At 39.4% G+C, this 26,999-nt stretch overlaps 1 protein-coding gene across 1 annotated transcript; it reads right to left on the bottom strand.

Annotated features, from left to right (window-relative positions):
• Positions 1 to 1,314: 1,314 nt before the first annotated feature.
• CTR9 (CTR9 homolog, Paf1/RNA polymerase II complex component) lies at positions 1,315 to 26,999 on the bottom strand. The gene is made up of 25 exons (XM_082761607.1): positions 26,871 to 26,999; positions 25,581 to 25,679; positions 24,836 to 25,075; positions 24,253 to 24,370; positions 23,298 to 23,387; positions 21,836 to 21,984; positions 19,105 to 19,212; positions 18,544 to 18,651; positions 18,192 to 18,428; positions 17,348 to 17,437; positions 17,122 to 17,250; positions 16,832 to 17,015; positions 15,724 to 15,812; positions 15,297 to 15,482; positions 15,033 to 15,120; positions 14,630 to 14,778; positions 12,559 to 12,675; positions 12,225 to 12,370; positions 10,254 to 10,325; positions 8,977 to 9,112; positions 8,395 to 8,541; positions 7,818 to 7,975; positions 7,453 to 7,549; positions 6,999 to 7,111; positions 1,315 to 2,423 (listed from the first exon to the last, which is right to left on the bottom strand). The coding sequence occupies exons 1-25, from the start codon at positions 26,913 to 26,915 to the stop codon at positions 2,015 to 2,017; spliced, it is 3,504 nt and encodes a 1,167-aa protein (XP_082617733.1). The 5' UTR covers positions 26,916 to 26,999; the 3' UTR covers positions 1,315 to 2,014.

The following is a 26,999-nucleotide window of genomic DNA, read 5'->3' as shown; positions in this document are numbered from 1 at the left end:
TACAGCTTCCCCCCCCAGTCACAGTGATATGACTTTATATAACGTTATAGCTCCCATTAACCCTCTTAATCAAAGGGAAGAAAAAGCTGTGCTGTTGCTGTTCAGTTCAAAGCAGGTGACAAGGGTTGATAGGTAGCATCACATGACAGTGAAGGCTATACTAGTAGAGATGCATTTGAAGCATCAACAAGTTTCAAAAATCCTGTTAAGTGCTGTACGCTTTTTCCCATCTTATTGTTAAAACGATGGCAACCCTCACATTTGGCATTGCTGCCAGTTCTCCATTTGTTATACTTTGGATATATTAGTCTTCTTTTAGTGACATTTAATCTCTCTCACTTTTTGCTTCATAAAGTAAAAACAGGTTTTTGCTTTTGCCTGTTTTACTTTAAGAAGGAAAAAAAGTTGGCATCATACCTACCTACCTCATCTGTCCATTGCTTCCTTCTGATTCTGAAAGAAGTGAGGACAGGGGTTGTGACTCTCTTGATAGGAGAATCATTTCCTCTAAGGGCCACAAGTTTTCCTCAAGCATGAGCTTTCAAAGCTATCTAACTTCCAGTCTTCAAGTGTGGCAAACCTACCTAAGTGACTCTATGTCAACAATAACACTGGGATTAGAAACAGAACTGAATCTTAACTAACAAACAAGGTAGCTGTTCTATTCTGCATGTTACTACTCAATTAAATTTACGTAAGACTGTGTACAGAAACTTGATACTGAACTGAGCCTGTAAAAGTGTCTCAACTGTTTTACATTCGACTTTGTCTGCTGTGGTTACCAACAGCCCATAAACACAGGACAAAACATACACAATGAGAACAGCTAATGCTCACAGCAAACCAGAAATAGCAGCATGGGAAACTTAGCTTTCAGTTAGTACTTGAAGTTAGATATCAGTAGTGACAATCTGGACTTTCTAAAAAAAAAAAAAAAAAACAACAAAAAACAGAAGGAACATAGTTTAGGCTATACAATCTTTTAAAAACAATAGCAATACATGATCTTCTTAGTGAATGTCTAACTTGATGACCAATGAATGTAGAATTCCCCACCCACCCCAGACTGGTGCAGAGGACTTTCCAAAACTTCAGGAAAAGACAACTGTAAAGAGAAGTCAGGTTCACGTCAGTCTACAATACAGATACAATACAATAATGAACACAGAGCATGAAATGAGCTCACTCCTACAGCCATACATTTAAGCTAAAATCCAGTTAGACTACTTCCTCAAAACACATTGCTTTGTCAAATTTAACATTTTCAGGTCTTCTGCTTATACCATTTAAGGCTTTAAATAAATCACTCAAAGCAAATGAGCAGGAACATTTTATTGTGACACTGACATCTTCAACTATGTCAAGTAATATGGAAATATCTCCAATTTTTTTTTTGACCTGCCAATTTAAATACTCTATCTACATCTGTATCATTACTTTATAAAACTCCTTTAATATTTGCATCTTTTTCACCTGATTTACCACAGAAACAAAAGCAAAAAAAAAAAAAAAAATCAAACTATTTGAAATATAAGGAGTTACATCATGGCAAATATGTTCTCAAATATGTTCTTTAAGAGAAAAGATGAAAAACCTCCCTACTGACCTGTAATCAGAATGAGAAAGAGATAAATATACAAAGCTCTTTGCTTCATTTGTTAGAATTTAAGATTTATCTATGCATGTATAAACACAGAGCGCACAATTTCAGCCACACTGAAATAACCTAAACTGAGATTTAACTTTCCATAGTTTTTACATGCATTCCATCCTTGGTGTGCTGATTTTAGTACAGGGCTTCTGTTCGTCATCCACAGCAGTTTGAATTTAATACACCATAATTCAACTCAGAGAAACATCCATTAGGTGCTAATAGAAAGAATCACAGGAAGGTCTCACAACAGTTTACTAAAACATTTTTTCCCCATCAGTTTTCAAATATAAAAAATTGGATTTCCACTAGAACAGAAATATATTTACATGAACATTCTAAAAAGATGTCTGTAATTTAGATCTAATCACTGTCATCTGAACCACCTTCAGACCCCTCATTATTAGATCCTTCTGGTTCAGATTCGTTACCAGATCCTCTGTCAGAACCCTCATTGTCAGATCCTCTCTCAGAATCTCTGTCTGAGTCAGCACTGCGAGAAGCTGGGCGAGATTCGTTTTCTGAACCACCTGAATGACTTCTTCCTGACTGCACAGACTCATTGTCAGACTGCTCTGAATCTGACCGTCTCCTTTTTCTGGCTGATCTGTCACTGTCAGAATCTTCCTCAGATGCGTGGACACTGGATCTCTTCGGACTACCTGCCTCGCTACCAGACTTGTTTCTGTTATCAGAATCACTATCAGAAACAATGCGTTTACTGTGCTGCTGTTCCCCATCATCTGAATCACTGTTGCTATTCCTGGCATGTCTGTAGGGGGAAGAAAAAAAAAAAAAAACAGTATTAAAAGATGCAATGCTTATTTTAAAACATAAATTAAGACACTAGGATTTGAACAATGATATCATTATCTAAATCACACAATCACAGAATTTCTAGGTTGGAAGAGACCACAAGATCATCCAGTCTCTGACCTAACACTAACAGTCCCCACTAAACCATATCCCTAAGCTCTACATCTAAACGTCTTTTAAAGACTTCCAGGGATGGTGACTCCACCACTTCCCTGGGCAGCCTGTTCCAATGCCTAACAACCCTTTTGGTAAAGAAGTTCTTCCTAACATCCAACCTAAAACTCCCCTGGCTCAACTTAAGCCCATTCCCCCTCGTCCTGTCACCAGGCACGTGGGAGAACAGGCCAACCCCCACCTCGCTACAGCCTCCTTTGAGGTACCTATAGAGAGCGATAAGGTCGCCCCTGAGCCTCCTCTTCTCCAGGCTGAACAAGCCCAGCTCCCTCAGCCGCTCCTCGTAGGACTTGTTCTCCAGGCCCCTCACCAGCTTCGTCGCCCTTCTCTGCACCCGCTCAATCACCTCCATGTCCTTCTTGTAGTGAGGGGCCCAAAACTGAACACAGTACTCGAGGTGCGGCCTCACCAGAGCCGAGTACAGGGGGACAATCACCTCCCTAGCCCTGCTGGTCACACTGTTCCTGATACAAGCCAGGATGCCATTGGCCTTCTTGGCCACCTGAGCACACTGCTGGCTCATATTCAGCCGACTATCCACCATCACTCCCAGGTCCTTCTCTGCCTGGCAGCTCTCCAACCATTCCTCTCCCAGCCTGTAGCTCTGCTTGGGGTTATTGCACCCCAGGTGCAGGACCCGGCACTTGGCGTTGTTGAACTTCATGCAGTTGACCTCAGCCCATCGGTGCAGCCTATCCAGATCCTCCTGCAGAGCCTTCCTACCCTCAAGCAGATCAACACACGTGCCTAGCTTGGTGTCATCTGCAAACTTACTGAGGGTGCACTCGATGCCCTCATCCAGATCATCAATGAAGATACTAAAAAGGACCGGCCCCAGCACTGAGCCCTGGGGGACGCCACTAGTGACTGGCCTCCAACTGGATTTAACTCCATTCACCACGACTCTTTGGGCCCGGCTATCCAGCCAGTTTCTAACCCAACGAAGCGTGCGCCAGTCCAAGCCACGAGCAGCCAGTTTCTTGAGGAGAATGCTGTGGGAGACGGTGTCAAAAGCCTTGCTGAAGTCAAGGTAGACCACATCCACAGCCTTTCCCTTGTCCACCCAGCGCGTCACTCTGTCATAGAAGGAGATCAGGTTCGTCAAGCAGGATATGCCTTTCATAAACCCATGCTGACTGGGCCTGATCGCCTGCTTGCCCTGCAAGTGCTGTGTGATGACTCTCAGGAGGATCTGCTCCATGAGCTTCCCTGGCACTGAGGTCAAACTGACAGGCCTGTAGTTTCCTGGGTCAGTCCTCCGGCCCTTCTTGTAGATGGGCATCACGTTTGCTAGCCGCCAGTCAACTGGGACCTCCCCCGATAGCCAGGACTGTTGATAAATGATGGTAAGCGGCTTGGCCAGCTCCTCCGCCAGTTCTCTCAGTACCCTTGGGTGGATCCCATCCGGCCCCATCGACTTGTGCACATCTAAGTACCGTAGCAGGTCACCAACCAGTTCTTCATGGATAGTGAGGGCCACATCCTGCTCCCCATCCCCTTCCACCAGCTCAGGGTACTGGGTATCCAGAGAACAACCGGTATTGCCGCTAAAGACTGAGGCAAAGAAGGCATTAAGCACCTCCACCTCTTCCTCATCTCTTGTAACTAGGTTTCCCCCCGCATCCAGTAAAGGATGGAGATTCTCCTTAGTCCTCCTTTTTGTGTTGATGTATTTATAAAAACATTTTTTGTTATTTTTAACGGCAGTAGCCAGATTGAGCTCCAGATGAGCTTTGGCCTTCCTAATTTTGTCCCTGCACAGCCTCGCAACATCCTTATAGTCCTCCCTAGTGGCCTGCCCACTTTTCCAAAGATTATAAACCCTCTTTTTCCTCCTAAGATCAAGCCACAATTCTCTGTTGCACCAGGCTGGTCTTCTTCCCCACCAGCTCGTCTTTGGGCACGTGGGGACAGACCGTTCCTGCGCCATTAAGACTTCCCTCTTGAAGAGCGCCCAGCCTTCCTGGACCCCTCCGCCCTTCAGAACCGCCTCCCAAGGGACTCCACCAACCAGTGTCCTGAGCAGCTCAAAGTCAGCCCTCCGGAAGTCCAATACAGCAGTTTTACTGGTCCCCTTCCTGGCCTCGCCAAGAATAGTGAACTCCACCATTTGGTGGTCACTCTGCCCAGGACAGCTCCCGACAATCACATCCTCCACCAGTCCTTCTCTGTTTGTGAAGAGAAGGTCTAGCGGGGCGCCACCCCTGGTAGGCTCACTAACCAGCTGCGTCAGGAAGCTATCTTCCACGCTCTCCAGAAACCTCCTAGACTGCTTTCTCTGGGCTGTGTTGTGCTTCCAGGATATGTCAAGGAAGTTGAAGTCCCCCACGAGAAGAAGCGCTGAAGATTTCACAACTTCTGTCAGCTGCCTGTAGAACTCCTCATCAGTCTCCTCATCCTGGTTTGGTGATCTATAGCAGACCCCGACCAGGACGCTAGCCTTGTTGGCCCCACCAATCCTAACCCAAAGGGACTCGACCTTGTCATTCCCAGCCTCAAGTTCTACAACCTCGAAAGACTCTCTAATATAGAGAGCCACACCACCACCCCTCCTGTGCTGCCTGTCCCTTCTGAAGAGCTTATAGCCAGGCATTGCAGCACTCCAGTCATGAGACTGGTCCCACCACGTCTCCGTGATGGCAACCTAGTCATAGCCTGCCTGCTGCATGATGGCTTCCAGCTCCTCCTGTTTGTTACCCATGCTGTGTGCATTGGTGTAGATGCACTTCAGCTGGACCATTGCCTTATCCCCTGGCCTTGCTATTGTTCCCCCTGGCACAGCTCCAACAATCCTTGCTTCAGCCCCATCCCCCTTCTTACCTAGTTTAAAGCCCTCTCAATGAGCCCTGCCAGCTCCTGGCCCAGGATCCTTTTTCCCCTAAAAGATAGGGACCCGTCTGCGGCCATCAGGCCGGGTGCTGAGTAAAGTGCCCCATGGTCGAAAAACCCAAGATTTCTGCGTTGGCACCAGCCCCGGAGCCATGTGTTTAACAGGTGGGCTTTCCGTGTCCTCTCTGTACCCCTCCCTGCCACCGTGGGGATGGACGAAAACACCACCTGCACTCCTGCTCCACCCACTAACCGTCCCAGCCCCCTGAAGTCTCTTTTGATAGCCTTCAGGCTTCTCTCTTCCATGTTGTCACTGCCCACCTGGACTATCAAAAGAGGATAATAGTCAGAGGGGCATACCAGGTTGGGAAGCCTCCTGGCAACGTCCCTGACCCTGGCCCCAGGGAGGCAGCACACTTCCCTACGGGTAGGGTCAGGCTGACAAATAGGGCCCTCTGTTCCCCTGAGAAGAGAGTCTCCCACAACAATTACCCTTCTGTCTTTCTAGGTGGAGGCAGTCCTGAGGCGCGGAGTCGACCTCCTCGCCCTAGGCATCCTCCTGGGTACACTTGCTGCCTCTTCCTCACCCACCGGCCTCTCAATCTCCAGGGCCTCAAACCTGTTGTGTAAGGGCACCTGGGAAGGCGGGGCCGGAAAGGGAGGGCATCGCCTGCGATGTCAAGCAGGGACCTGTTTCCATTCCTCCTCAGCTCCCAGATCCCCTCCCTCTGCCCGACAGCGACAGGGCAGGGGGTCCACCCCCATTTGGGGTGTCTCACCTCGATACCTCTCCTTGAGGCCCTGCAGGGAGTAGCTCCACCAGTCTATCTCCCGCTCACACTCCCTGATATCCCTCAACCTCTCCACCTCCTCCTTGAGCTCCGCCACCATGCGGACCAGGTCATCCACCTGCTCGCACCTCACACGAGCAGCTTCTCCGCCTCTCGCCGATGGCAGCATCAGGCTCAGACACTCCCTGCACCCGGTGACCTGAACTGCGGCATTTTTTAACGGGCAGTCGGTCTGGGTGTGCACCGACTTCCTGGAGAGCGCACCGTGCCTGGTGGAGACCATTATCACCTAGCTAAGGGCTGTCGTGAAGGTGTTCGTATGGGCGGGGGGAGCGCTCTGCCCTGTTTGCCCGTCCTGTTCGTCGCGCTCCCTAGGGGCAGCTCTTGAACGGCCGGGGAGGGGGCGCTGCTGGCTCCGCCTACGCCTCGTCAGCCTCCCTCACAAGGGCTGCCGGGTCCTGGCGGCTCCCTCCAGTAGGCTCGATGCCGGAAAAATTAGCCCTGCCTGGCCCAATCCCCCGCTCCGCTGCAGAACGCGTCTGCCCCGGAGCCGATCGCCTCGGCAAATGGCCGACAAATGAGAAAGGGAATGGAATAATTTGTAATGGAAGGTGATGTTAAGTACAACAAAAGGCTTCTGATTATCTTCTGATTATCTTATTATTATTAATACTGTCATTTCTCTTGAAAGCATACACTAGAATTGCAGAGCTTGAGAAGATAATAAAGGTTCTTACCCATCATCAGCAATTTTAAGTTTATCTTCATCAGAAGAATCATCACTAGATGAAATTATGGCTTTTGATTTGATCTTTCCTTTCATTGAAGGAGGCAGACGTTCTGGTTTGGGCTGCATGGGCAAAAACAAAGGATTGCTTGTTCACATGTCTGGTTAAATCAGTGTCCAATGGCAGAAACACTCAAAAAAACTAAGATGTGCTTCTAAAATGTTCTAAAATAGTTTGATCAAAATAATCCATTTGCTATCAGATATTGTAGAAGGTTTAAGAAATATTCTTTTCTGAAGCAGCTATAGCAATAGGAAAAGGAGGACAAAAGGTAGTTTGCTACCACAAATTTTCAGCATTAACAAGTCTCTGTCAAAATAGAGGAGTGCTGGAGTCCAAGTGCACGTTTAGGAAAAAAAAAACATAACTTAGGAACTTTTAGGAAAAAAAGCATGTAACTTACAGCCTTCTTTTTCTCTGCTTTGGGTGGACGTCGTTTTTTAGGTCTAGGACCATTTTCATGTTCTTCATCATCACTCCCCTCATCTGCTTTCTGGGGTCTTAAAGAGAATCATATTTGTGTGATGTAAAGTATATCACTGCAAGAGAACTTTACACATACAAAACTTCCAGTCTTGAGATTCAGCTGATCAAATGTTATTCATTCTTCTCTTGCATAAGTACTCTTTAATTTTTGTTCAAAAATATGTAAGACTTACTCCTGCTAACCACTTAACCAACGTTTCATTTATGTTACGAAGCACTGCATAAGAATATTTAGAGCTGTACTATTTCTCACAAAGAGTCTAACATTGAAGTATAAGTTACCTCCTCCTCTTTTTCTTCTTTCTCTCTCCCTCTTCTTCTTCCCCATCTTGTTCACTACCACTGCCCTTCCTCTTCTTTTTCTTTCTAGACATGGGCAAATCTTCATCACTGTCATCGTTGACAAACTCATCAAATTCCCCTGCTCCTTTTTTGGAACGCTGTAATAAATAAAAGTCCCACAATATAGCTTGCTGTTCATCTTCCAGTTGAAAGGTACCAGACAACAAGTCAAAATAGAACCTCTTGGAACACATTTTTGAAGACATAAAAACACAGACCTCACGTCAACTTTCCCATAATATCTGGACTGGTATCACTGAGAAACTGATTCCAAATTCCAAACACATAATAATCTTCTGTTATTTTAAATTATTTTAAAAATTGAACAGAACAGATTTTGGTAATGCTGCCTAGTTCAAAACTTAAGTGTTAATTTCCAATTTTTACATCAGAGCATTAAATCTGTGCTGTTTCACACAGCAGAACTTAGGCAGCTTGAAATTAAAACCCCATGCTATCCCAAGAGAATGTTTACCAAAGAAAAAATAGAGGGAAAAGAATAAAAAATCTGTTCTACCCTGCCTCCACCACCGCCACGTTTTTTCTCCTTTGATCCTTCTACTTCACCAGTGAACATCAGAATATTCTTGGTCTTCTCCACGTATTGAGCTCTTTGTTCCAGAAGTTTCTTCTGTTCTTCCTTCTCTCTTAGGCGCTTCTCTTCCTGAAACAGCGAAGAAACTAACCATTACTATTATAGTTGCATTATTATATTCACAGGTCTTTTTGTTGACAAGCAACTAGAATATTAACTTCTACAAATTCCATGTCAGAAAGCTTTTCTGCAAGGTCTGTACTGAAATAGGCAAAAGTCCAAAGTAACTTTTGTACCAAGTGCTCCCTCCTTGGTCCCACTTGTACTAAAATTTGATAACCTTAAAAGGTTTGCCAACACTTGGATTTCATTTTAAAAATAAAAATCTATTTTTAAGGCAATGAGAAAGAATGAGTATCACCTGTTAGCTGTAACATCTTCTCCTAACGTTTACTGTATCTTAGAAAAATATCAACTGGATATTTCATCAGTAACACCAGCCACCATCACAGAGCAGTAGGAACACTTTTTTTTTTAATTAAGTAAAATGTAACAGAATAAAACCTGTTCTTTAAGTAGTTTTTGGCGAAGCAGTTCCTTTTCTTGCTCTTGTTTTGCACGCAGCTCCCTCTCTTCTTCATCCTGCTTGCGTGCTCGAGCCACATGATACTGGGCTTGACTCAGTAAATCAGAGCATTGCCTATAACATGCAAAGGTTTCAAGTAAAGGAAGGTGACAGAGGTACTAAAAGGAGTAACAGTTTCATAAAGGGTATGCATCACAACAAAAATAAGCTACCTGAAATACTGCAATAGAAGACCAGTACAGATTTTTGACTGAACTAACAGATTTAATGTTAATATAATTTATCTTTAAGATGCAATACACAACTTGGGAACTTACTGGTTCACACTTGAAATTTAGCCAATTCAAAGACATAATAATCACAAAGAGAAATCATTTCAACCCATTTGGACAGTTTCAGAACTACGGTTACTAAAAAGAAGTCATTTAATCTGAACTTACTAGCAAACCTAATCAGAAAGGTAGTCACAAACTTTATCTAAAAAAAACTCCACAACTGTATAAGAGTTCAGGTTGCATTAAGTGTTCCTCTCTCATAAAACATTAATGAAAGTTGCTTTCAATACCATTTCTTAGCTGTGTTACGACGAATTCTTTTAGTATTAGAAGATAGAAATTTTTGTGTCTGTACAAAATGCTTTAATGATATCTATTTAAGATGTATAGTGCATGATTGCCAATAGAAGTTATTTGTATGTCTACGGACAGGGCAATATAGGGCAAACTGCGTGAAAAACGTAAGAAACAGACAGGCTTGAAAGAAAACTGAAAGAAAACAGGCTTGTATACAAACACATTATCCTGAACAAAGTTTAAAGACTAGACATTGCAAAATATAAGTATTTCATGTTTTAATAAGTGATCCACTCTAGTGACCAAAAGTTATCTTAAAAAAATTTCCAAGAAATCAAACATGTTAAATTATCATTAAAGCCAAAACAGGGAGAGCTAGAGATCTTTAAATAAATTTTCCACTCTCCCCTTGGTGGAAAATCTGCTATTAAAATAGCTGAAGTTTTGCAGGCTCTCATGATAGAGGAGAGCACAAGTTTAGAGTTTTAGACTGTACAAAAACATTAGAAAGCAAAGATAGGAAGAGAAAAAAACAGCAACAGCAAGTAATCCTGTAGTTAGATTTCTACTGTTCTATGAAATAGCTAAAATTTTTGAATAGTTTTATTCTGGAAAGAAAAAAAATAGAAAAAAAAAGATAACATTCCTCCCAGTTCCTGAATTTTATTTTATTTTTTTTTTACCTGGCTTCTGTAGCAGCAAGTGCCAAGTCAAATCTCATCTTATCACCCACTTTACTCAAGTAACTGAAGTACCTAGATGATAAAGACAAACAAGAATAGTATTAGTTACATGTTTAGTGCAATTTTGCCTTAAAACAAAGCACTTGCTCCTGAGTTACTATCGTGTAAGATGCAACAGAAGACAAAACCCTCACCAATTTTCTATTGTTAATACAACAGTATACAAGCACATTCAGAGATCTCAAATGCAAGACATACTAATTTATTTAGTCTCAAATCTGTCCAAAACAGCCTCTCTGAATCTGGTTCACAGGTCCTAGTGAATATAACGTACCTTCAAATAGCTATGATGAAGCTATGATGATCACTGCTTTGGAGAGAGTTTGTAACCATTTAAAGGAAAAAGAGAAGGACAGTCCAAGTTTTTTGAGGTTGCCAGCTTCTTTTCATGTTTATAATGAAGTGTTTTCATGCTAGATTGAACTCTAAAGGCTTGAGCCTATGAAATAATTCCCACCTCAAGTTTAAGCTTACGGAAAGTGTTCTCCAAAAGTTAAATATATCAGACATTTGATTTTTTTAGTAAATTGAATACCAAATAAAGACATAAATTCACAAGTTTCCAACTGAATTAAAGATAGAATTTGTTTCTGAATGTATACGGTTTGCATTACATAAAGCACTAGAACTTTTAAATCCTTGATTATATGAGAAGTTTTCTGTAGATGATAAAATAATTGGAATACCTTTGCGCCAAAGATCTGTTTTGATCAATACTATAGCAAATTATAGCTGCAAAGGAAAATGAAGAACTGATCTGAAAATGAAGAACTGATCTCAGGCCACAGTTCTTGCCACTATAAACATCTGAAAGCCACTCTCTATCCTGGACATAAAAACAGAGCCAGGAATGTGTAAAGCAACTAAATGCAGTAAACCAACTGCATCAGTGATAATGTAGGAGCAGAATAAGTGGTTGAAAGCTCTACTGGTTTTGGCTGGAATAGAGTTAATTTTCATCTTAGCAGCTTGTATGGTCCTAAATTTGAGATTTGTGACCAACACAGGATTGATAACATACTAATGTTTTAGCTGTTACTTAACAGTGCTTACACCGTCTCTTGTGTTTTTTGCACTGCCCTGCTAACAAGGAGATTGGTGGTGCACAAGAAGTTAGGAGGGCAACAGCCAGGAGAGCTTGCCCCAACTGACCAAAGGGATACGATGTCATACTTAGAAGTTGGGGGAAGAGAAGGAAGAAGGGGCTGGGGAAGAGGCTGTTCAGAGTTCTTTCGGAGTTCTGGCATTTGTCTTCATAACAGTTGTGAAGCAGCTCTGCTTTCCTGGAAATAGCTAAACATCTGCCTGCCAATGGGAAATTGTGAATGAATTCCTTATTCAATTAATCATGTTGCTTTCTTCCCATAAAGCTTGTTTTAAGCCAAAGACTATAGATTTCAAACAAGCTTCAGAACCAGCTTCTGTTCTTAATTTATCAATGTGCATAGGCTTCACTTGCCACTGAGAAGACGTGGTTATCAAGGACTACTACTCATTAACTAGGCTCATATAATATAAGCATTTCATTTTGAGATCTAGTTTTATTTTGAGATCTAGTTTTAAACTTCACAGGTTATTTTTAAAGAAGTCCTCCAAAAATGTAATAAATTTGCAGAACAATTTTCAATGCATTTTCAACTAAGAAAAAGCGCCTCAACCATAATACAAAACTCCTTAGGAAATATGTATTGGCCACCTGGCCAAATAAAAGTGGTTTTGGAGCCAAGTCTGAATACACAGTTTTTGTGTATTCAGGCAAAATCATTTTTCTGCTAGAAACTCTAGAATTCAATACAGTGTTTCACTGGACATGATTGCTCTTCTAATCATAATTTCAGACCTACACTGCATTTTCACTATAAGGAAACTGAAATATATTATAATGATTAGTGAAAACAAAACCAGCTTTACCTGTGGGCTAGCTCCAGTTCTTTCACAGCATTAAGCACCTCTTTTAGATTGCTTTTTTCATCTTTCAGGACAGAGGTAGCTAGTCTTTGTAGCACTAAAGCCACATTAAACATAAGGACTGTATCACTTGGCGCAACATGTCTGGCCTGTAAATGAAAAACATGTTTTTAAGATACTTTACAACATGATACAGAGGTATACAAGTAAGGTACATAGAGGTATACAGAAAACAAGCACCACTATTTCAATTCAAGATACTGAATTTAAGGAGACCTAAACATGCAGCAATTTACACTAACTTTATTTTGTGATCTATGATATTCTATATTCATACCTTTAACAAAGTTTGTTTACATTCCTGCAATTTCCCACATTTGAAGAGTGCCCGGGCCAAATATAACAATACTTCAGTGTTCTGATGCTTATAGAACTTCCTGAGGCAGTTCTCATACTGAAATTGAAAAATAAAATTAAGAGGTGACAACGATTAGTTATTATGGTTAGCTAACTACATCAAATGTTTCCTTTCCTAAAAAGTATTACTGCTAATGTTTTTTTTTTTTTTTAAAAAAAAAAAAAAAAAAAAAAAAGCAGCATATCTGAAAACTGGCAGCAGTCCTAAAGGCTCTGTACATCCTGAAGTATAATGAAACGCTTTGCAAATACCATCTACTGCAACAAAAACCAGAAAGACTCATTTTTAAGAGCACTCTCAGTTATTCTCTGTGGTATGAAAGAAATCTGCTTTCTTGGCTCATAGATAAAAATATACGTAGTGTGGTAACTCCATATACCTGATGCAATTAGTTACAAAAAAAAAAAAATCCCCACCTTTAAGATAACTCAATATCAAATTAGTCCTGTCCACCTCGCTGAATAGCTTGGCATATCTAATTATTTCTTTTACACTGTATTTTCTTTCACACTATAGTTGCTCTAAAGTGTAAAAGACAATTTGTCACTATATGTTTTATGGGCCTTCAATTAAAGGTTCCAATAGCTAAGAAACCTCATCCTTTTCAGTAACAAGTGCTTTTTTTGCCATGCTTTTTTCTCAAGCCATCTTTAATTGATTCTAAATCTCCAACATATTAAGAAATACAAAACAACCTTTACTTCCAGCTCAAATTCAGAAATCACCCTGTAATGCCTGAAATCACTACAGAGGGGTTGCATGGCATTGTGAGCATCCAATTTTCACTAACATTTAGAGTCAAAGATTTTGCATTTAGCATTAAGGCTGTCCCAGATTTGTATACTTTATGGTCAAGAACTCACTAGAATACTTGTGGCTGCAACAAGCTACGCTATTAAATTCAGTTTATCTCCCTTTGAGTGCAATATCATATATATCAAACTTTGGCTTGTACCAACTGCATAGCAGAATCCAGGGAACAATAAAACACCTCAGTGAACAAACACGTTTCTTCTAACAGCCTCACATAAATAAATTGGCAAATAAGTATAATATTTTTCTGACAAATCAGAAGGTGAAAGTTCACTGCATTGCTAAATTAGATTTCTCATTAGGCTTTTTTCAGTAAAGACAGACAAGGTCTTAAAGACAGACTCAACTCAAATAACAGAATGCATCACATCATGTTAACAAAAAGACTTTTACCAGTACTTCACTGGAGGAGAGTAACTACTGAGCTCTTGATCAGGTATAAAAGATCCACTATCTTATATTCTTTATAACCATCACAAAAATCTTGATGATAGTTCTGAATTAAATATTTTTGAGCCTCGATGTAGAATAAATCCTCACTAAACAAGTTCTTACTGAGCTTCTATCCTAACATTTTTTTTTTTTTTTTAAGCTTGCTTGTATGCTTTTTCAATCAACTAACTTAGAACAGGTTGATACTTGGAAGTTAGTATGCTTGAGCAGGTCAAACTACATGACCTGAAGAGATTTCTTCTAACATGATTTACCCTGTGATTTTAATTGTTGCGAAAGAAATCATTCCAGTAAGCTTTTCAGACAGCTCTGATCATTCTTGCAAATGATTGCATAAATGATGAGAACAGGAAGCTCTGGTCTTAAAAAAAAAAAAAAAAAAAAAAAGCATCAAATTGCATTTACTAATTTCACTAACAACTGAAAGTAAGTCACATACAGTAACCACGCTGACTGAAACCTCTGACTAAAAACAAATTTCATGGCCAAAATTGTAACTCTATCACATTTTAACTCTGATACATGGAAAAAGGGTACAAGCGGGAAACGCTTATCTACATTTGGCAGTTTGTTTTTAAGTCTAGAATGGACAGCCAATAGTATGCTAGAAATAGACCTATAGTTAAAATATTATTCAGAAAACTAGCAGCTGCCAGGGACAGCTAAGAAACATCAAGAAGTCATCTAGCACAACATATTATGTAGTTCAATTTAGAGATGTTACCATCTGCACAGCGCTGATGTACTGTTTTTGTTCTACATAGATATGTGCCAAATTCAGCCACACATCACTGATATCTGCTGTTGCCTCTCTCACTTGTGCAAAAACATCACGAGCTTCACGGAAATATCCTTTATGCGCCAAGACAGCTCCTAAGGGGAAAGTAATATGTACAGTGTAAGCTTCCAGGTTCACGTACTATGTACTCCTGCCAAAGAAAACAAAACATTGCCTAAATCAAGCTCCCCATTAGAAATGGACATAGCTGCCATATGAAAGCTATTCTCTCATGCACTCCATTAAATAGTGTGCAGGCCCTGCAAAGACAATTCTACACATATTAAAGCACGAAACATAAGAATACCATTGTCATCTCTGATGTAAGGAAAACTAGTCTAACATTCACCTATGCCATTAGCAGCATACAAATTCTTTGGATCATTTCTGAGTACTTGCTTGTAGATTGCTAATGCACGGTCTTGATGACGCTTCTCCTGTGGAAAGAAGTATCCCAGTTGATCACTCATTTCTACAATGAGGTATCTAAGAATCTATCCAGTATTTTTATGGGCTGTAATACGCCAAATAGGCAATGAGAAGAGCATTCTGAGTAGCTAGCAGCTAACAGAAATAAGTAAAATCATATGCAGGGCAGACAGATGCTCATTACCTTTTCTCTGTCCCTTGTGGGTTGATGTAGAGTCTGCAACCAGACATTGCCAAGAGCCAGCATTGAATAAGTATCATTTTGTGTGGAAGGCTGCTTCAATATTCTTTCAAATTTCTTCTGTCCTGGACCCCACTCTTGTTTGGCCAAATGAAGATTACCAATCAGAGACCAAGCATCCGGATGGTCCTGAATAAAAACTCACTGTCAATTGCAGAGGCAGCATTTTCCCTTGCAAGGTTACTTTTCCAAGTATAAAATAAATTAAATTCCATATTAAATAAATAAATAAATGAGCAGACTTTAGCAGTTCTCTCTCCTTCCCCCAATTTATGTGAACAGACAAAACAGAATTGCAACACAAGAACAAAATTGAAAGAAAAACCTGGAATTTCAAGTGTTTTAACTAAGTGTTTAAAGGGTTACACACCTGATTTATTTGAAGTGCCTCTTTAAACCAATCAGAAGCCTCATAAAAGTTTCCTTTATCCCTAGCCATAGCTCCTAAGCGCAAGTAGCCTAAAAACAAGGAGAAATAAAACAAAAAAAGCTTAGAATCAGGAAAGGTCAAATTCATCTCAAACAAGCAAAATACTGGCAACACATGAATGTCAAAAGCCATCTTTTCTTGACCTGCTTGACAGCAAGCATAAAGACACCTTTCATGTTCTACTCAGAATGAGATAAACTCTGTAAAGAGGAACTTCTATCCACAGCAATGATAAAGAAATTGCAAATTTCTAACACTTAGATGTAATTTAAATATTTTAAATCATTTTCACAAGTTAAACACAATTCAGAAACCTCAGAAGGCTACATCAGTTACACAATTTCTCTCCCCCCACATTAAACAGCTCTCCCACTTCTGCAAGCTTTGGGAAGTGCAGGGGGGCAATAATAGACCACGAAAAAAAAAGGATTATTCTGAAGCACACTGCATACTGCAGCTTGCTATGCAAGGGCTACCTCCTCTCCTTTACAGGAGGTATCACAGAGCAGATACTTGGGGGCAAGAGGAAAGGTAGAGCGAAGAGCAAAAACAGGATGTGCCATAGCAGCTGCACCAATGCCCTCAACAGCTACGCTTCCCTGGAAGACGACCAAAGTCCATGACAGAGACACTTTGGTAGAATCAGTATTTCCACTGAGCTATGTAGGTGTGGTTGCAGAGGCTGGGCACATCAAGTGGATGGCCTTGATTGCACCTGAGTGCTGAAGTGCTAAGGCTTTTGGGCATGGGTGGAAGGGGAGCAGCAAGGGAGCAAAAAGCATTCAAGTCTAGACAAGCTAGTTTGCTAGATTTTTGGAATACAATAAAGATCTACCAACAATCAGAAGCCTCAAGCCTGGAGATGGTACTATAAAGATGATTCAGTCCTTAAAAACAGTAGGTAAAACAGCAAGTAGGTAAGCAGGCCCCCAAAACTACTGTGAAAATAACTGAAGATAGATACAGGGAGACAAGAAGACACCGTGGATGGAAAAATCTCTGGTATTTTAAGGAGGACTGTGGAACTAAAATATCACGCGTTTCTTACAATCAACATAATTAGGATGTTCTCTTAAAATGTTTTTATACAGCTTTTCCGCTTCATGAAATTCACACATCGCCTCATATAGTCTGGCAAGGTTATAGGATGTTGTTACAGAGATAGCATTGTAATAATGCTCATCATGTTCAGCTTCTGCTTTTGCACGATCCAACGATGCCAAAAAATATTTCTAAAGTATAAAAAGAAGAAAAAAAAAATAAAGCACTCCAGTATATTCTTAGAGGAAAAGTTCAGGTGATCATAAAATTTAGTTCAAACTGTTAATAATTATGTACCTTTGCTTCTCCTAGGTTTCCCAGCCTGAAGTGCAGGGCACCCACATTATTCAAAATCTCTGGTGGGACATCAGCCTGCACTTTCTCTTGCAGAATGCGTGTGGCTGTACCATAAGCTGACAGTGCACCCTTTACAAAGAGAAAGTGGATGACAAATAGGAGAATGAGCTTCATGTGCTCCTATAACAAGCATTGACACAAACAGGGTGAATTACATGTTTAATACCTGTATATCAGTCTGTTCTAGAATCTGGGCTAGCTCAATCCATGCCTCTACATCATCAGGATACTGTTCTGTGACTTTCTTTAGATGTCCCTGAGAAACAGCAGAAAACAAACTTCTTTGTGGATACAGAAATTGTTGTAACAAACCTCAAAGAAAGAGCAAAGGCACTGACTTTAACACTAGAAACCATACCAAAACATACTGCAAAATAAAACATTCTAAACATCTGCACAGCTGACTAAAGCTTGGAAATTTAAAAAAAAAATCACATTACTTTCCTTCCTTTTTTTTTTTTTTTTTAATAAGCTGTTCTATAGAAACAAAAGCACAAACTATTACACATATGAACACAAGAAGCTATAATATGAAGGCTAATATTAGGTGCATTTAGTTACCCAGCATTAGATTAAAAAAGACTTTCATTAAAGAAAAAAACAAAAAAGGAAAATAACACCATCCTTTCAGATAAGCTAAGACCAGTGCCTTCAGGAAATTGCTAGCTATTATTACACCTTCAGGAAATCACTACTTAATTTGACATTTTCAGATAACATTAACACACTGGAAGAATTTTGCCTTTTAACAGCATCTAATACAAATGTGAGGCCAGAGCTCCCCTGAATTTCTGGAGTTGTTTTATCCAATACCCAGTGGGAATCCTACTTCTATGCAAAAGCTATAGTTCTCCACAGTTAAGAGGATCTCTCACGACAGCCAATATTAAATACTCCATATTTACAGTAAAGAAACCCTGAGCATCTAGGTACAGACTCCGATTTCAAGTCTGATTTTCAAGTTCTACTCTTGCATGTAAAAGTATGATGCAGGCAGAAGCAGAACTCACCTTTGCAATATCCCGTTTCTCCTGGTCTTCTGACGCCGCATAAAGAGATCCAAGGATTTTCATAGTCTCGTAATTGTTAGGATAGGCTTTCAAAACTTTTTCAAAGCATTGTGACGCATTCTCCTTATCCCCTCTATAAATGTACATTTGACCCAATCCAAAAAACGGAAGTACAAAAGAAGATGAGGCAAACTGAGTGGCCTGATAGTAATACTGGAAAGCTTGATCATAATCTTCCTAAATAAAAATTAAAGAAAGAGCAGGTAAGGTTTTCACAGGTAAGCTTTGTATGAACTCTTATAGCCAGAATATTAGGTGTAATCGCAAAGGGAGCTTTTAAAAGCTGTCCTACCTGTACATGAAAAGATCTAGCCAGCTGGTAACAACTCTCCGCCTGCATTGCTTCAACTTCGGTATTATGGAAAGCATGAAGGGCCAAATGTTGTACTTTACCATAATCCTAAATAAATAAATTTGAAAGCCTGCACTTTAAATAATACATTACTTGACAACAAATAAACAAGGATAGGTGGTAAATACAAGAAAGCTTTAGACACAGCACTGACTAAATAACAACAGTTTTAGTGGTTTCTTTTCTGCATTCCATATCTACGCTATATCTTAAAGCCCAGAAGAAGAAAGAAAAACAAAGATAGAAAGATATCCCTCTAGGACACAAAAGTGAGCTTGATTTAAGAAATAAGTGCACTTTTCTTGGCTTTCCTAAGAAAATAATATTTTAAAAAAATATATAAGTCAAAAACTTTACACTTACCTATCCGCATTAATAGTTCCATACTATGTACACGTACCACTTAACCTGATGAAGTGAGATTAAAACTAACATTGCTAACCTTGCTGCTCAGAGGTTATCAGGTATTCGACTGTAAAATTCCACAGACTTTCTGCTTACCTTCTTGAAGAAGAAGTGATTAGCCAAGTGGTTCAGCACCATTGGATTACTGGGATCAATTGTGTAAGCCCTAGAGAGAAGTTGGACACCATTCTTGATGGAATCGGCCTAAAAGAAATATTCACAAGTATCATCAGCATCTCAATAGCTGTATCTTACTAAGATTTTAAAAATTATTTTTCAGTGCATGCTGCTTCAGGAACTGTAACATAGTCCTTGTTAGTCTCGCAGAAGAAAGTAAATTCAGCTGCCAGCTTTCCTCCCTGGAGCACAAAGACCAGAAAATGAAGCCACCACATAGGCTGTGGAGGAGAAGGGAAGAAAACAACAACAACAAAACACAACACCTAAAAAAACACAAAACCTATTAATACGACAAAAGAACAGAACACGAATTTCTAGAAAAAATAAGATACCCAGCCTTTGTCTTTTGGCATTTCACTCTCACACCTCTGATAGCCTTCCTTCTACTGTTCAACATCCCTAACTCCTGTTTGTTTTAGGTTTCAACATTTTACCTGTGAACAGAAGTGAAAATGTTTTCATGTTCAAATTCTAAACAAGAAACTCCGATGCTGAATTAAGAAGTACTGTAAATTAAGTTCCAATGAAAAACAGCAGAGGCTACCTACAGGCATTACTATAAAAAACATACCCTTTTATAGAAAAATCTTACTGTTTACAAAAGCTTTCTATGGGTACTAATTTCACTTAAAAGTTCAAGTCCATAACGGGTCAATAGTTGCTACTTATTTGGGACAACAAAGAGATTTATATCACAAGCACATCAGCTCAAATTTGTATGTATTTCTGAAAAGAAATATAAAAATAAAGATATAAAAACAGAGATACCAAAAATGGCATCTAGTAATCATGTAAAATCTGTGCTTTACTGTGCTATTATTATCAGCAGAAAGCTATCTTACTGAATATACTAGGTTTTACCATATGTCTCAACTATGTACAGTCCAATGAGCAGCAGCTCAAACACAATTTCATTTTAAAATGGCAGTATCTTTCCAATACTGCCATTTGAAATGTTCAATACTTTTCCAACAATATATCCTGGTTAAGAAATACTGAGTTATTCTTGCCTAACTTTCAAAAGCAAAAGAGGTTTTATGACAGTATTTATGTCTGACCTTTCCAGTAATTTGTGTTTCCTGTCCAATTTCAACTGCATCTAGTAGATGGGCACAGGTCTCAAATCTCCTACGCACTTGAATGAAATAAAACCAGAGAGAGCAAACCTCAATAATACAGGGTAACCTCAACCCTCATTTGACATCGTAAGATCTTTAAGGGGGGTGGGGGGAGAGGAACACTGCAAATACCTACACGTTGAAAAGACATCATTTAGCAGTTGCATTTCAGAGAGATTTTTTTTCCCTACAGAAAGCATTCTTCTTCCCCCATGTCAACTCTTTGATATTATACTAATTTTGCAGTGCAGTTGCAGAAGCAGTTTGAAATAAAGCACTGACAATGCATTCCTCACAACCAAATCTGAGTGGGTCAGCTTTTAATTACAGCTCTTCAAAGATCAAGGGGACTTTAATCAAATGAGTTAAAAGACCTTGTGGGGGGGGGGAGGGGGAGACAGGGAAAGCAGGCTTCATTAGTTGCTTACCCATGGAATTATTTATTATGATCTGATTTTAGAACATTTTTGGTTGTCTCTGTGGTTTTATTGAAAAACTTTCATGCCTACATTTACCCAAACTATTTATGGAAGTCTAAAATATTTTTCTCCATAAAATATTTTTTCAGATATTCTGTACTAAAAGAAGGTCTTTCTAGACAGTTATGTATTTTACAGAAAGCAATACTGGAAGAACACTAAAATTTAGCAGCATGCAATTAAGCAAATTTTTTTTTTTTTTTTTTTTTTTTAGATCTTAGAGGTCCTATCCTCCCCAATAACTTTCTTAACATGGAATGACCATCCATGTGATCTGACTGACCATCAGATATTCCGAATTAAATTAAGCTATATTTTTTCTAGTGATACAACATCTAGAGAGGTAGGATCACCAGTTTACCATTATTTCAGACTGGTTAAAATTAGTTGTCTATTCTTTAGTTTACTATGCAGCACACATGCCAAGGTAGTTTCAATATTAACTTGAACACTTGTTTGAAAGTTCATGTTCCATAAAGCCCTAAAAGCCCAAGACTAACCTCCTGAGACTACGGCTTTTACCTTCTTGCTAGCATAATGCTCTTCCAAAAAAAATCCTGATACTCTGGAATACAGCTGCCATTGCAAATGAGGTCTCCAAGTATTTGGTTACTTTCAAATCACCCTGAGTACAAACTCGTTTAGTTAACCTTCACGGAGTTGCAAATGACTAAGTAAGGCTGGCTATTAAATGGATCTGTAACTGTTGGGTGAGATTTTTAAAGCTGACTTTTTTTTTTTTTTTTTTAACTGGACACATATTCACATATCCCACCAAGGAGATATTTTTATTACTTTGATTAAATAGAACTAGTTTTCTGTACTTACAATTTCTATTAGGAGAGTTGAAGGTTTTTAACCACAGAATATACAGCATGTGCTGCTTATACCTTAAGCACAAATCATTCATTGTTCAATAGTAACACTAGCTAAACTGATTTAACCAATAATTTTATTACGTATTTTAAAAAAGGAGCACCTCTCAAAGGATTCAAGTTTGCTGCTTTACGTAAGTCAGGTAAGTATGGTTTCTTGTTAAATTGGACCCACCTCTTTATTATTGAGTTCCAGAACAGCCAGTCCAACCAAAGCCCCTACACATTTTGAATTGAGTTCCAGAGCTCTGCTGAACGCCAAGCGAGCTTTTTCCAACTTGTTCAGTTTCACGAAGCAATGGCCCATACCTAATCGAACCTCAGCTAGAAAACAAGATGACACCATTCACAATCTGAACATTTCAACAAGAACTTCATTCATTTTACACATTCTGGACATTAATACTTCTTTAAAACCTATAAAACCTTTCAATGATTTGTTGTTTTTAAGGGTAGCCTCCCACACCTGGTAGCAGAATTAATTTTAATAGGTCAGTAAAACCTTATTTCCTCATACACTCCAGAAGAGCAGTCTGCATCTCCAGAATATTCAGATAGGAAGCAAATAGAACATTACTTTTATAGAAACATAATAGAAATAACAGAGAAAGACATGACAAAAATTGTCAGATGAAAAGGCCGGATATTTCTTAGGCAGGTCAAGTTCAGCTAAGACCAGCAGGCCTCCAGAAAACACAGATGAATAGAGAAGTTCACTAGGTGTTTTGCCTCCATCAATTGATTCAACTGCTAACAAAATGCTGTACATCACCCTCAATCTGTACAGATGAACTAATACAGAAAAGTTTGTATCATATTGCTCTTTCAGCATGCTTGCAGACTAGGAACACAGAGACATTTATACACAGTATCTGAGTGTACGTGAGCAGGGCATGAGCAAGAGATGTCTATTTAAAAGTACAGTTTGCATTTCTAAACCCATTTTGGGAGCCACGATTCTTATGCTAAGCCAGACTACAGAATACACATCAATTCTGTAATAAGTTATTTTTCAGATATGTTATCAAAAAGCATCCGTTGAGAGACTTTAGAATATTTATGATACCAATGCAAATATCCTGATACTTCTAAATCAAATGCATACGTTTTACAGCTGTTATACACAAGTCTCCTAGATTTTTGCATTAAGAAAACCATACAACACAAGGAGAGCTGTTAGCATGCACTACAGCTAGAATTTTACATTTCAAGTAAATTCATTCATTATTAATGCCAACATACTGATGTAATTTTCTTAACTTTTATTCCAAGAGATTGTAAATAAATTATTATAGTCTTGAACGGCATTTTCCTCCCCACTCCATACAATTTTACCTTCTCTTACATGCAACTTCTCATTTTCCAATAGCTAATTAGAAGGTAATAATCAGAAAAACAGAAAAGCATTTTCCTCAGCACGATTTCTGTATCTAACAGTGAAGGAATACTGCAAATCAACAAACTCTCAACTCTTTGATAACGACGGTGTGTGTTTTTCTTTTTAGTGGAGTTTATTTTTGGATTTTTGGACAGCTACAGAACACACACACACACAAACACACAAAATAAACATTAGGTACTTCAATTAGGAAGACCTGAGTTAAGGCCTTTCCATGACAAAATAGTGTTTGTCTTACCTGGGCAGCCTGGATTGGTGCGCAGTGCTTTCTTGTAGTAGGCAAGGGCTCCTCTATAATCTTTCTTGTTGAAAGAAATGCATGCTTTACCTGTTATGACACAACAGTTGCAAATAAATCAAAAATATAAACAAAGCAGTTAAAAAACAGCTCAATTCTTATTTGGTGAAGTTGTACCAATTTTCAAATGTTAGAAATAAACACTAATAAACACAATTAAAACACTAACAGGAAATTCAGACAACTACAACTGTTTTACTATCTTAGATGATGTCAAGCATATGAAACAAGCAAAGGATTACATTAAGTTTACACTTTCCTGGTTTTCTGCATAAACTTAGTTCTTTCCTACTCCAGAGGAAAGACGCTTGCTAAGACTAGATTCATTAGTGAACAGAGAAAAATCAGTTTTACGGCTGACCCCTTGGTACTCATGGTATCCTCATCTTAGAGGTATAAAGCTTCACTGATGTCATCAAGAAAATTTAAGTAGTTGGACTGGATGTAGGCAAACAGGTTTTTATGCTGTACCACATAATTACAAGTGAAATTTCCAAATTCCAAAAGCTTTGTTCGGGGGAGACGTATTTACAGTGTCGGCAGGATAAGAAGTACGCTGCACGCTCACACTGTGCTCTGAGGGCAAGTTTCACATTGTAGAACTTAAGGCTTTAATTGCCACATGAACACAGCTAAAAAACAAACCCAAACCAAACAAAAACCCCAAAACAAAGATAAAAGGTGCCAGGATGTTGGCAAACATTGTACTATTTCCTAGCTTTTCCATCTGCATATTTCTTCCCATATTTAAAGTAATCTCCATCACACATTTATGGTCAAGAGCACATACTTCATACCCTTCTTTATCTCTCTGCTTACATATACACCCCCTTCTTAAGCATAACTCATTCCAAAACTCAACTGAAGAGACCAAGTCAAATACTCAAACTCATACCAAGAAGGGCAGGAATATTATTTGGAGACTGGTTAAGCACAAAATGGAATTGTGCATCAGCTTGGTCCATCTTATCACCTTCAAGCAGACAAAAACAGGCTCTTCCCAACAAGTGGTTCTAGATAAAGAAAACAAAAACGTCCACTACATTTATTCTCATAAAATAGGAAGATTATACTATAGAAAAGATTACGCAATAGGACTCTATGATTGATTTCTCTTGCATCAGAATGAGAAAAAAAGAGTCTTTATTGTCTACTGAAGTTCACACATTATCAGACAAAAGAGTAACAACCAATCTCCAAACCCCCAAAGGCTGAGTTATACAGTTCTATCAGGTGTCCCAAGCAACAAATAATTATTCCTGGTAGCACCAAAGACATTTCAGATACTTACAGTTTTATGTACACATACTACGCATCTATAAACAAAAGCCTGAGCATTTTCTACCTTCTCTTTACAGAATTAATATTTGCTTTCTTTAGAAGCAGTTTTTTTGAATTCACAGAAAACGCTATAAAATTCAGGTTAAAAGAATGATTTAAAAAGTACAAACGTGGATTTTTATACAGATTGTTTTTACCTGATCATACATGATGATTTTGTCAGCCATCGTATACAACAAGGTAGCTTGTGTAATGAGCTCCTTCTTGTTATCTTTGTTCTTCTCCTTTCGAGCTTGCTGTACATAGTACGCTGCCAGAGTATCCAAACATGTCATCTGATCTTTTTCATGGTCTCTGTAGTCCAAGTTTCCATCTATTCGTGCCGCTTCCAACAGCTTCACAAAGTCTTCTGTTTTCCCTTGTTTGTAGTACTCCAGCTATAACATACAGTTTTAACAGATGGATCCATAAGGCACATAAGTATAGGGATAATCAAAGACATTTTGATATCACCATTTTTTTTCCTATAATCGTCTCAACTTAGTTTTACATTAAAACACAGATGAACTCTTGCAACTATTTATTATAAAGAATCAACTGTTTTTCCTCTGAACGTCTTTATCTTTTTGCACATTTCACCATACTTCAACAGTATGAAGTCCCCCCACCTTTTTATGAAGTATATAATCAAGGAAGCAAAATGGTAAAACTAAGGATTAAGAACAAATTTAGGAAGTAGGCGTCTAGCAGCATTGTTTCATTAAAAAAATAAGCTTAAAATGTTAACATGCATATGAAAAAGCAGAAATATCTGGTCTAGAATCGCTTATCAAATAACCAAATTCAGTTCCACTTCTTAATTCAGTTATCCCTGGTCATAAAAGTACAGAAGTGGAAATTATTCTTGGATAATCTGAATAAACAGTTTGCATATATACTAACCGCTAAGGCGATCCATATGTGTAGTTGTGTGTGTTCCTGTTTCAGTATACTTATAACTTCATCACCCTCAGGTAATTGATCAAAGTCAAGCTCGATAACCTAGAACGAAACAACAAAGAATTTCTTTTCATAAAGTATTAACAATGCTATTTATTATTGAGCTCAAAGTAAACTGGACATTTCAGCACTTAAGACATAAATAATTCTTTCCATTTAAACAGAGCTGTGGACAAAGAAGTGACGGCTTATTTTCTTCTGCAAAATACAAAAGTGATAGCCTCTCGCAAATATCTGAGAAAAGATAGCCCAGTTGTTGGGATACTAGTCAGGGAAAACAGAGTTGATACTTCAACTTCTTTCATCATAGCCTTCAAGCTCACAATGTTCACTGTTCAGCTAATAATCAGATAACCAAGTTGCCTTGAAATATCCCTTCAAGTACTGCTTCATTTTAAAAACTTACAGGTAATACAAATCCTGCAGATCTAAGATAGAGCTAAAACTTTCCAAGTAGGCAGTTATCAATACCCAAAACATACCTAAGAACCCTGCAATTTTCATAAAGACATCCTTATGCCTCAAAAAATTAAGAGATTTATTGAAGTGGCAAACATGACAGAGAACAGACTAAATTTCCGATCATTAATAACCGTAGTAACTAACGAGCAAATGATGTCAACAAGTTTTGACAATGACATCGTTATTTTCCAAGTACTATTTTGCCAAGTTGATTTAGTATTCTGCCAGGGAAAAAGGAAAGAAAAAAGGAACAAATATTCTCAAGGAGGGATGCTCAGGAGTGCATTTTGACTGCCTGTTATTTCACCTCCTCCTCAGTCACTCCACCTTTGATACTAGCCACCGATGTTACTATTCAGTTTTACAGTAGGGAAGCAGTGCAACTGTTGCACCCAGGGTTGTCCCACTATACCCGCGCAGGTTCTGTGACTCCTACAAGGGGGCTGCAGCCATCCAGCTTTATCAGGACTGGCAGTTTTGATTACACAAAGCCAGAGTGACAGCAATTATTTTTTTTTTCTACAACTCCTGTTATTTTTAGCTTGAATGTTTTTTAACTCGGGCAACACCAACAACAAACTAAGATCGTTATTAGCGGTAAATAGGTACTACCTACACAGTAAATAAATAACCTATCAGACCTGCCTCACCCCGGCTCGCGCCAGGTGACCTTAAGCACGGTTCAACATCTCCGCGCGGCTCCTCCGCGCCCCGCCCGGCACCCCGCGGCCCCTCCGCGGCCCATCCCCAGGCCACGCCGCCCCGACTCGCCTCATCGGTGTCCCGCAGGGGGATCTCGATGGAGCCCCGCGACATGCTGCCGGTGACGGTGCCGAAACCTCCTCCACCACCGCCGCCTCCGCCGCCCAGCAGCCGCCCGCGAACGCGCAACGGCCGCGG

The sequence above is a fragment of the Aythya marila genome, assembly GCF_965140915.1.
Source record: "Aythya marila genome assembly, chromosome: 5".
NCBI lineage: Eukaryota > Metazoa > Chordata > Aves > Anseriformes > Anatidae > Aythya > Aythya marila.
Note: the sequence above shows the minus strand (reverse complement) of the source record. Positions and strands in the feature narration are given on the sequence as shown.